At 37.7% G+C, this 12,278-nt stretch overlaps 1 protein-coding gene across 2 annotated transcripts in view; it reads right to left on the bottom strand.

The window, feature by feature from the left end:
• GSK3B (glycogen synthase kinase 3 beta) overlaps positions 1-10,971 on the bottom strand; it is a 191,867-nt gene extending 180,896 nt beyond the window's left edge. For both annotated transcript variants that reach the window (XM_049785914.1, XM_049785915.1), the window contains exon 1: positions 10,393-10,971. In XM_049785914.1, coding sequence (XP_049641871.1) covers positions 10,393-10,480 — 88 coding nt within the window. In that variant the 5' untranslated portion in view covers positions 10,481-10,971. The remainder of the gene's footprint in view (positions 1-10,392) is intronic.
• Positions 10,972-12,278: the final 1,307 nt, after the last annotated feature.

Below are 12,278 nucleotides of genomic sequence, written 5' to 3'. Positions count from 1 at the left end.
ATCTGTAAAGAGAAGATAATGATAGGAAAAGGAACAAGATGAGAGCATAAGACTTCACTAAAAATCTTTTAAATTTTACTAGATATTGATAGACTGTAAAGCAATAAACATAATACCCTATCAGTAATAGTATTATAAACCACAGTGCCTAAAAAGGCAGGGGTAGAGGATGGTGGGAAAAAAAAGAAAAAAGTGCCTGCCAGAGAAGCAGGCAGGGAGTTGCAGTGGACACTTGAAGCACTGTATGCCTGAAATTCAATTATGTATGACTTTGTAATTCTTAATTCACAGTGATTCAAATTTTTATATATATAACCTAAATTCTGATTCATATGTGAGTAATTTACATTTTTAAAGGAAATTGTGTCTCTCATGTGGCATTTGTTATACTGTGATTACTATATACTATGTATATGATAAACACACACACACACACACACACACACACACACATATATATATAATTATCTACTACTATCAAAAGCCTGCTAACTCAAATCATCCTCCTTCCCTTTACAGCAGGGGTCTCAAACTCAATTTACCTGGGGGCCGCAAGAGGCAAAGTTGGAGTGATAAAGTTGGAGTAATCCTTGAGTGCAAAGTCAGTAGTAAGCCTTGAACATTTGGGGGTGTGATCCAAACAACTAAAACAAAACAAAAAAAGATTCCTCTAGGGCAGGGCCACAAACGGCCCAGGGGCCACAAGTTTGAGACCCCTGCTTTACAGTTTAAGTAATGTATAGTATGTGAAAGCTCTAGAATTCCAGTAGGATAATAAGAGTACCTGCAAGTATCTGATGCAGGAATAAATCCAACATCCAATTCTTCATGGGCTCCCTCTAGCAATTTATTTGACTTAGATCAGTAACTTCAATATAAAAGGTGAACAAGGGGTTGATTTTTTTCTTATTTTATTAAATTAGGAGGGAAAAGGAGAATCACAGTTTTAAGAGATACATTTGCCTCCCATGGAAAGAAATCTAAAACATATAACCTATATTAACCAATTAAGTCCCTCCAAATTTTCAAAACTCTAAAAAAATTACTTTCTACGATTGCTCTCTTTCTTTGTACACCATTTTTTCAATTCTCATTACAAAGTTCTAAATTTATCTAATAAAGTTACTCTCAATAGTCTATGACAATTTTTTTGAGAAATTTTTATTTTTACCACAGTGGATTAAAAATCTTTCACAGCAATATTTTAGGTACATAGTGACATTGAATCAGGGGTATTCCCATCACCAATGTTGTCCTCCCTCTACCCCTGTTCCCAACACGCACCCCATATCCTTAAATAATTCTATACAGAATGCTTTATGGTGGCCTGAGTGATAGTATAGAGTTAGGGTGTCTGACTTGTATGAGGCCAACCCCAGATAGGCTCTGGTTCAATTCCTGGCATCCCGTATGGTTCCCCCAAGTCTGCCAGGAGTGACTGACTTCTGAGTGCAGAGCCAGGTGCTGAGCACCACCATCGAGTGTGATCCAAAAACCAAAAGCCAATAAAAGGGGGGAAAAAAAGGAATGCCTTCTGAACATTCCACAGAAGATATATGTACATCAAAATATAAACAGCAGTTCCATATATACCAGAGAAAAGTACAATAAACCTTAAATAAAATGCCATTGCTAAATAATAAACCATAGTTTAAAATAATTTAAGTTAGAAACAATTCTCTAAGTCTTTTCTAATATAAGAATAAAATATAAAAAAGAATAAAGTATAATAAAAAGACTTTTCCAAATAAAAAAGCTTTTCTCCATATCACTAAAATCTAACTAGAGTTAATTAACCAGAGATGTCCCAGTTCTCCTTATCACTTCAAGAAATTAACAAATAATATAGTGGGATATTACTGCAGATCCCTAATTATCTAGAAAAGGCAATGTAACTTCTTGCCTCTTCAAAATGGTTCCTTTTTGAAAGAACTTTCCAACTAAGGCTGGAAAGAAAGTAATGCAAGTAAGGAATTTGCCACACACAGTCAACTCAGCTTTGATCCACCATCCCATATGATTTCCTAACCACCATCACGAGTGCAAAGTCATGAGTAAACACTGATCATCACCAGATCTATGACCCAAAAACAAAAACAAAAACAGACTAAACCTTAGCACCTGTCCAAGAACACAAAAACATTATTTTGGAAAGGTATCTGCACTCCAAAGTTGATGGCAAAAACTACTAAAAATCTATTCCAAGTGACCAACAACAGATGAGTGGATAATGAAATTATGACATATACACACAATGAAATACTATTCATCTATAAGATGAAATCTTTATTTTGCTACAACTACGATAGAACTGAGAATACTGCGTTAAGCAAAAGTGACACAAAAGACAAATACCAGATCTCACTCATATGTGGAATATATAGATAAAAAAAAAGGTAAAAAGAATGGACAATGGATAATAAAAAAAAAAACAAAAAAAAAACTGATATTCTGCCGACAAAATGGAGTTGAGAGGGTGGAGACAGGTACAGAAAGAATATAGGTGCAAAGGTAGAGAATACTAATATTCTGGTGGTGGATGTGGTACAATAACACTGTACAGCTAAAATACTAACATTATAAAGCAGAATACCTCAAATTAATAAACAAACTAATGAGATCAGTATAATTTAGCCTTCGCTATATCAATATTTTGAACAATTACTGAAATGATTTCCCTTAGAGCTGTGAGAACATAACCTCAAAGTGCTTGTTTTCCTGAATTATCTATTTCCTTTAGCATAAATAATGTTTAATATCAGTATCTGTTGTTTTCTAATTTGTGTTTTTTTTAAATCAGACAATTTAAATTAGAACTATGAATTAAGCAACAATATCTGTATTATGAACCACTTTATAACCCATGTGTAAGAATTCTAAATGAAAGGCCTTCAAAGTCAACCTAACCTATAAGCAAAGCATTAATCTGGTTTATCTCATACTGCTAAGATACTCTCACTCATCTTTGCATTTGTTACCTAGCTCACATTTGAAAAGATAATCCAAATCTATAAGGCAAAAAACATTTAGTAATGACTTTAAACCAATTCCAACTGAACTTAAACCAATTCCACACTGAATCATTCCTGTTACTGAGAAGAGAGATGAAGAAAGAAGAAGAGATAGAATGGGAGCATGACGACTCAGAGTTTAAGACATAATGAAAGTTCAGTAGATACTTGATGAGTTATAAATGCAATTTTTTTAAAATCATAATTCATGGAGTTTGTTATCAAATATTAAAGCAAAATGTTTATGATAATTTACAGGATGAAATTAACAAACAATAAGCCTTAATAATGATTATTTTGACTATTACTTCAGACTATAAATATTTTAATTATAAACAATTTTTATTATTTAATAAGACCAGTGGAGGAGATAAAGCAATAATACAGCAGGAAGGCACTTGCCTTGCACATCACCAGCCCAAATAGCTAAATAGGGTTCAATCCCATATACAACACATGGTCCCCCCACCCCACCCCCCGCAAGTCCACCATGAGTGATTTCTGAGTATATAGGCAAGAGTAAGTCCTGAGCGCAGCCAAGTATGGCTCAAAAATGCTTATTAAAATAAATAGTAATCTGACTAAACAGTAAACAAAAAAGCACCATTTGTGTGCACACATAATCCTAATATTTTCATGTTCACTGGTCATCTTAAAAGCTTTTCCTCTGGGGCTAGAAAAGAACAGCTTACAGGGCTAATGTTCAAACTTTGTATGAGGGAAGCTGGGGTTTCAATCTCCAGCAATACATAGTACCCAGCGCATGGTACCAGTAGTAGTCCTAAAGAACATTAGATATGTCCCCATGGGAGAGGGGAACAAAAAAAAAAAAAAAAAAACACACACCTTTCTCTAAAATCTTTTAAAATTTCAGGGTCTTTTCCCTCAATGTAACTACAAACATTTAAGTATAGTTTCTGCTAACAGAATTAGCTAAAACTATTTTCTAAAAATAGTTCTAGAGTCCAGAGAGATAGAGGCACTTGCTTAGAATGCAGTTGATCTCAATTCAATCCCCAGCATTGCATATGGTCCTCCTAGCACCACCAGGAATGACCTCTGAGCAATGAGCCAGGAATAGCAACCAAGCACCACTGGGTAATCACCCACCCCAAAACTAGATGTAATCATGAAGTCTTACAGACACTAATAAACGATCAAACAAAAAACAATTAGGGGAAAAGGTACTTAGTTTATCTTTTTGGAATTGAAGTTTCATGGTAACAGTAATTTATTAACTACATGTAAGACTATGGAATCAGAATTCCTATATTTAAATCCTAGCAGAGCAATTTTCTGACTAGGTTATCATGGAAAAGTGTTCCTACCTCTCTAAATCTCATTTACTTCATCTAAGTAGAGAGCACTGTATTAACATCTTATAAAGTTGCTAGTAAAATGAGATTGTATATAAAAAAAATTTTGTAAAGTACATAGTACACAATAAAAATTTCAATGGGTATTTACATGTCAATCATTTTTATTCATGGCCACTTTATATTAAAACAAACTTATTTGTTTTTAGCTTCCTAAGCCAAGAATATTGACAGTGAATGCAATTAACAGTAACTATTTTAATGGAGTACTAATGCTACAGCTGTATATCAATTTTACCAGTGTTGCCTACCTACCATATTTCTGGCTTTAGGCATATTTTAACACTTGGTTTATAAATTCTTTTGAATTATATATAACCATCTGAAATACAAATTCCTAGAAAATTCCTCCTTTATGAGAACTATTTTATAATTAAATGATATTTATACCAATAAATTAACAGTTCTAAAAATTAACAGTTCAAGTTCAGTATGCTAAAATAATGTTAATAAGCACATATATCAGGAGCTCTTGATTTTGCCTTTATAGGCTATTGTACCCTGAAGACCAAAGAAAAGGTTGGATTTGGCAGATTTCATTTTTAAGAAAAGCAAATCTACCCAGACTGCTGGCTTTGGGGGTTTCCTTTCTTTGTTTGTTTGTTTGGGGGGGCACACCCAGTGATGCTCAGAGGTTACTGCAGGCTATGTGCTCAGAAATCGCTCCTGGCTTGGGAGACCACATAGGATGCCTTCGGAGAACCTCCGTCCGTCCTAGGTCAGAGTGTGCAAGGCAAACACCTTACCACTGCACCCCTCTCCGGTTCTGGCTTTGGGGGTTTCTGTTGGGTTGGTTTTATGTTTTGGGACCACACCCTGAAATGCACTGGCTCTGTGTTCAGAAATTATTCCTGGCAGGCTCAGAGGACTACATAAGGTGCCTGGATCAAACCCAGGTTGGCCACCCACCCAATGTATTCTATCCAGCTCCCAAAGTAATAATATGTTAAGAAACTAATCAATACAAATTATTGAAAAATTCAAATTATGGAATTTTAACTTTAACTTTCACTTCATTCACTTTGAAAACAGATACTTCTTCCATAAACATAAAGTATTTATAAATCTTTGACCAGACCAAATACTTGACAGACACAAACCTAAATAGTAAAATAACGTACTAGCTAAGTGGTATGCTAAATATTCATTTTTTTTAGAAACTAGAATAAAACTTAAATATAAATAAATGTATCAATCTAATGGTAGGAAATTTTAATATAAAGAAGATTTTCTCCTGTACTGACACTTTTCTTTGCTGTGTTTTCTGTGTATTCACACAAGACCTTATTATATATACACACACACATTTGTATATCCACATTCGACTGATTTCAAAGACCATACCAAAGAAGATTTTACCAATCTAAGAGTGTAACAAAGATTACAAATTTTATCTAAAATTAAAGAATTGGATGATAGAAAATAGCACAGTGGATAAGATGTTTGCCTTGCACACAGCTGACAGGTTCGATCCCCATCAGCCCATACTGGTCCCTCAAGCCTATCAGAATTTCTGAGCACCACAGAGGGTAGCCCAAAAACAAAAGCAAAAATAATTTAATTTAATTTAATTTAAAGAATTGTTTGTCCAGAGAGAGTAAAGTGAGTAGGGGTTCTTGTCTTGCATGTGGCCCATCCAGGGGCCAACACAGATTCAATCCCCATCATCCCATATGGTCTTCCCATGCACCATCAGGAGTAATTCAGAGTGTAGGACAAGTAAGCCCTGAGCATAAGCAGCTATGCACCCCTCACCCCAAAAATCAAAATATTGTGAAAACATTGTCTTTGAAATAATTTCCTTCCATACAAATATCACAATATAGAGAACAAAAGACAAATTTTCCAACAGATTCATCTATTCATGGTGATTATGTTCTTGAATTAGAACAGTATCTGGGAATTCAGGTTGGTCCTGTTATTTGCAGTATACACACACTCCTATCACACCCATGTGCTCTGCCCCTTACTGGTGTCACAAGAGACACCAGTTTCACATCTGCCCTTCCCCATCCGTCTCATCCCTGGATTCCTAATTGAAATATATAGGGGATACTGGCAACAGTACTGTAAACCAGTGTCAAAAGTTAATTTTATTAACTTTATTTAAATGTTTTATTTATTTTAATTTATTTTATTAAAATTATTAAACTTTTATTTTAGTGACTATTAGTTGTATTACCATACTATCTTGTATTTTTCTTATATCCCACAAATGAGTGATATTGTTCTATATATGTTAATTTTTAAGTGACTCTCATAGAGGCAGGTGGGGGTGGAGGGAAATTGGTGGAGGGAAATTGGTGGAAGAATGGAATTTCATGAATGGATTTGTTGTTGAAACACTGTATTCCTAAAACCCTACAGTGGGTATGTGTTTGCCTTGCACAAAGTCCACTCTGCTCTATCACCAAGAGCCCACCAGGAGTGGTTCAAAGCCAGGAGTAAACAGCACAGTCAGGTGTGGCCCAAAAACCAATTTTTCAAAATGTGAAATAAAATGTATGGAGCTTTTGGCACTAGAGTGTGTGCCTATTTCACAGTCTTCTCTATACATAAAGCACACATAAAAAGTAATCCCATGAACTAGTTATTCCAGGACCTCAGAATCTGCAGGTGACATAAAAACTTTGGCATCTCTAGTCCTGCTGTTTCTTCAAATGTTTATCTCATACCTGCAACTCAAGTCTTTAACAAAGAGCAAACATCGCAAAGTGCAGATGCCAGTAATGAGATGTCACCTCACTTTTAAAATGCAGTTCCAGTAAAATATCATTGCCAGTAGCCAATTGCTGACTGCTTAATTTCAAGGGAACCTATTATGTATTAAACTTTTAAAAAGTAAACTCATCTAACATCTCTCAGCATTTTCTCAACTTTCCCATCACAAAAATATGACTCTGTCTACCAGACCAATAGCATCAGAATTTATTTTTAACTCCCTACTCCTTTACAAATATTCCCCCCCTTAAGCCAATCCAAAATCCTGCCAGTGTCTTTCAATACAGTCTCTCAAAACTGTTTGTTTCATCCCATTTCACTTTGTTCTCTAACCACTGGCCACATAACTACTATATACATATGGCTCTACGGCCACCGCTAATCCATCAACTCAGCAACCCAAATTATCTTCAAATATTTTATTCTGAAACCTAAAGCAAATTCCAATGTCATAAATCTCAAACAAACTCTCCTTTATTTTTTTTTTTCATTCTTTCTGTGGTGCTTGGGATGAAACACAGATCTCATGTATGCAAGGCATGCACTTTTATGTTGAATCACACATCTCTACCCTCAACCAAACAGGCAAGGGCCCCTCTACCATTACATCAGCAATTGTTAACATATTTCTGAATTCCCATCTTATTTTCCTATTTATACTTCTTTTGTTCCTATTTCACCTATTTGACTTAGTAAACTAAAAAGTCATTTATACCTGTCACACAAAAATTATATTTCTCTACCTGAATCCATTCCTTCCCTTTAATATCATTTATGTTTCTCCATCAAGTTACAGGTCTGAAAACATCCCTAAAGAAAAGTCTTCCACCTCCAACTCATCTGTCTCACCTCTCTCTGCCTTTCTCCCTAAGCAGCATTTTATTTTTATCTATAATCTTAGAACCATCATCTATTATTTATATAGCTGTCCCATAATCTGACTCTACAAATAAATAACATGCTTTTGAGGCCAAGAACTTTAATTACTCATGTATCTCTAATACAAACAGGGATCCCTTAGAAAACTAGCACTCTCACAAATGCTTAACTATTCCTCTTCTAAAGTGCTCTTCAAGTCAAAGATGTCTAAAATGCTTAAGTAACACTGAACACAAAGTTTTTAAATGATGTTAACCTATAAGATAATAGAAAGTTAAGAAATGTTTAACCTACACATTTTCCAAGAGCTACTCATCCACAATATCAAGAATTAAGGAAGCATTTTCAAAGAAAATCCCAGATATAAAATAAAATGTCCAAAAATTTAGCATTATAAGCTATTGTATTTTGCACCCTGAAATGCATTCATTACCTAAAAATTGATTGAGTGGCTTTTAAACCATATTACCAAGATGAAAAAACATACAAACACTCCAGTACCACAAGAGGCTCTAAAGTAGCTATTAGAAGATTTGCTTCATCATAGCCGAAAATTATCCCAGAATTTTAAAATACTTTTTAAGTAGGCCCAGTAAGTGCTTAGAAAGCTTGACCTTTCCCTGAAAACATATATCATTAATGTTACTACTCACATATCCAACATTCTATACAAGCTAGTCAACCCCCCAAAAAATTAAGCTTCAAAAAATAATCACCCTTTCAACTATTTTGCCCTGTTTCAAGCGTTTCAAAGCCAACATGAAATAAAATCCAAAAATCAATTAAAAAGTATTTTTATGGGGCCTGGAGAGATAGCACCGCGGCGTTTGCCTTGCAAGCAGCCGATCCAGGACCTAAGGTGGTTGGTTCGAATCCCGGTGTCCCATATGGTCCCCCGTGATTGCCAGGAGCTATTTCTGAGCAGACAGCCAGGAGTAACCCCTGAGCACTGCCGGGTGTGGCCCAAAAACCAAAAAAAAAAAAAAAAGTATTTCATGGGGGTATTCTTTCTGTGACTGATACCCAACTACAGTCATGTTTGTAATCGTGGTGTTTAAATAAAAAAAATTTTTTAAGTATTTTATGTTGTGAAATAATATCACACATTGCTTTTTAATCTCAGTTCTTCCTTTTTCCTCATTATAGACAAAAACAGTTTCTCTTTGCCCTCTTCATGCCCTTCTTCAGAATTAAGGGAACAATAGTTTTTCTTTTTCAAATTCTGAAGTGTCATATTATAACTATGACATAAATATATGGCATAAATATATTCCACAAATAAAACAGAACGGAACACTGAACAATTAGTATACCAATCAATTCAAGAACATATTTTTCAAACGCAAATCTGAGACAAGAACATACAACAACCCATAAGCCAAAATTAATTACATACGAGTTAAAAGCCTTTTGCAAATCATTAACTGAAGTCTAAATCGACATTTTTATCAAGTAAATCTATAGTTCTATCTAAAAAATCACCAAAAAAACTAGTTAGTTCAAAGGCAGGATTCCTAAACCCTGGATCATTTAACAAGTATCAAGTGCAGTGGCTGGATTATTTAACAAGAACTAAGTGCCATGGCACTCCAAAAATTGAACTTAAGAGACAAATCTGACAATTACCATTAACTTGTTATTTACCAGCATGCTTATATAAACCTCAATAAAAATTTGGACTTAACTTCCAAGTTGCCTTTCGATTAAACATAAATTACACAGCAGGAGATCGGAAAAGTCAAAACGGGGAAGATTAGGAGATAACATTAAACCACTTATCCAATTAAAGGCAAAGCGTGTAAAGATAGTAATGGAGTTGAATATCAGCCTCCAAACTTGATGGCTGGTTAGACAAGTTCATCTCTTTGGATAAACCAACATTTTGTAGTCACACAAGCAAAAATAAGTAAGTTTGATATCTGTCTCGTTCAGCATTCAAAAATGTTAACAGTGACCTAACTCAAAAAAATCCCTCATTCCTAAAGATGTCCACTCTGGACATAATAGTTGACGTACAAATCAAAGCTGGGCCTGCTCTTTCTCCACGAGGATGAGCAACTACCTCCTTTATTTGAACATGGAAATTCCCTCCAGCACTTGATAATCTGACTCCTACCAGCCAAGTAAGTGCTAGAAATGTTTTCGATCAAATCAGCCGAAAATCCTATTCTCTGAATTCAAGGTTAATGAGACCAGAGGAGGGGAGTAAGGGACAAGAGGGAACTAGCTGCCTCTCATCCTTGATGAAGACTATTTGGCCTTTTTTTTTCCTGGACATCGGATTGTTGCAAGAGGGGGAGAGAACATTTTTTGAGCTCCTGCTCCTTCAAGGTTTCTTATTCTGCAGGTGAGACGAAAAGAGGGGGTGCTGCGGGGGGGTGCGAAATACAAAAATCAATACTCACTGCTAACTTTCATGCTGCCAAAAGCTGAAGGCTGCTGCACTGGTTTGCAGCTCTCCGCAAAGGAGGTGGTTCTGGGCCGCCCTGACATGATGATCCCTCTTTGCGAATCACACTCTTTGCCTTCCTTCCTCCTTTTCTTCCTTTTGTTTTTAGGCTGGGAGGTTAAGTTAATGAAAAATGCAGCATTAAGTAGTTCTCCCACAAGAAAAGGGGGTGGGTGGGGAGGGGGTTGGGGGGGGGGAAAGAAGGAAGCTTCGTCCTCTGGGCTTTTTCACTCCTTTTTGTAATAAGCTATTTAAGAAAGAGAAAATTATAGATATATAGATAGATATATATATAAAAAAAAAAGCTTTGTATTTTTTTGTCCTTCAAGACAGATCAGTGAGGATATTCAACATAGATGATGATTCGGGCCTGGTGGCAAGGTGAAGAAAAAAAATTAAAAAATAAAAAATAAAAATTCTTTTCTTTCCCCTTCCTTGGAGGGGGGAGACGAGAGGCAAAGAGTCCTTAAAAAATATATAAGATATATGTGTATCTCGTGAAAGAAGGGCAGGGGAGGTGGCAGATAATTAAAAAAAAGAAGTATCTGGAATATTCGAATTTTCCTGGGGGGATTTTTTTCCCCTTTCTTTCCAGAGTCAATGAAGAAAAGAAGTATTTGGAATATCCTAATTTTCCGGGGGGGATTTTTTTTTCCTTCCTTTCCGGAGTCAATGTCGAAGGGAAAAGAAGTATTTGCAAGATCCTAATTTTCCTGGGGGATTTTTTTTCTTTCTTCCCGAAAAAAAGTATTTGCAATATTCTAATTTTCCTGAAGGATTTTTTTTTTCCTCTTCCTTTCCGAGTCAATGAAGAAGAGAAAAGAAGTATTTGCAATATCCTAATTTTCCGGGGGGGGGTGGGTGTGGGGAGGGAATTTTTTTTTCCTTCCTTTCCGGAGTCAATGAAGAAGGGAAAAAAAGAAGTATTTGCAATAGTCTGATTTTCCTGGGGGGGGGGGTGGTGGGAGGAGGAGATTTATTTTTTCCTTGCTTTTCCGAAGAAGTATTTGCAAGATTCTAGATTTTCCTGGGAGGGGAGGGATTTCTTTTTTTTCTTTTCCTTTTCCGAGTCAATGAAGAAGGGGGAAAAAAGCAGAGCTTCGGCGGAAGGATCACGAGTCGAGTCTCTTCTCCTCTCTCCTCTCTCTCACACGCTGGAAAGATGGGGGGATGGGGAGGCGGGAGGGGAGACTTGGGGGGGCTGCAAGGAGATGCGACGGGAAGCCAGAGAGAGAGAGAGAGATCTGCTGCAGCGGGCCTGGCTCAGGCTTCTCCCCTGTCAGTCCGTCCGTCCGTCAATCAATCAAGCGATCCAGCAAGCAATCAAGGCAGCGGCGGGCTCGGGGCTGGAGGCCTGGAGACCTGGAGAGCGCAGGGACGACGGCCAGCTGAGCAGCCAGTCATAGGCGGGCGGCGGCGGCGCCTCTCCTCATTGCGCCAGGCGCAGCAGCTGCAGGCGGCGGCTGGATCCAGCGGCCATGGCGGCGACGGCGAAGGCCCGGGCAGCTCCTCTCGTGCTCCCCATGCGCCGGGGACATGGGCAGCCTGCCTGCGTCCCCCTTCCCTCTCGCCCGCCTCCCCTCCAACGCGGCCGCCCCGCGCTGAGCTCTGCTCTGCTCTTCTCAGGAAGTGTCCTGTCCGCGCTGTGAACGCCTGTCAGCGGGCCGGCTCCTTCCGTCCTTCCTTTGTCACTCGGCCCGGGCGGCGGCGGCGGCGGCGGCGGCGGCACCAGCAGCCTGCATTCGCCCCGGGTCGGGGGCTGCTCTGTGTGAGGAGGGACCGTGTGCGCAGGCGCACAGCGCGGCTCCCCGCCCCTCCCCCTCCTCCTCCTAGGCCTCCGCC

Source organism: Suncus etruscus, chromosome 13, assembly GCF_024139225.1.
Source record: "Suncus etruscus isolate mSunEtr1 chromosome 13, mSunEtr1.pri.cur, whole genome shotgun sequence".
In the NCBI taxonomy this organism is placed as follows: domain Eukaryota; kingdom Metazoa; phylum Chordata; class Mammalia; order Eulipotyphla; family Soricidae; genus Suncus; species Suncus etruscus.
This window is presented reverse-complemented; position numbering and strand designations above follow the sequence as displayed.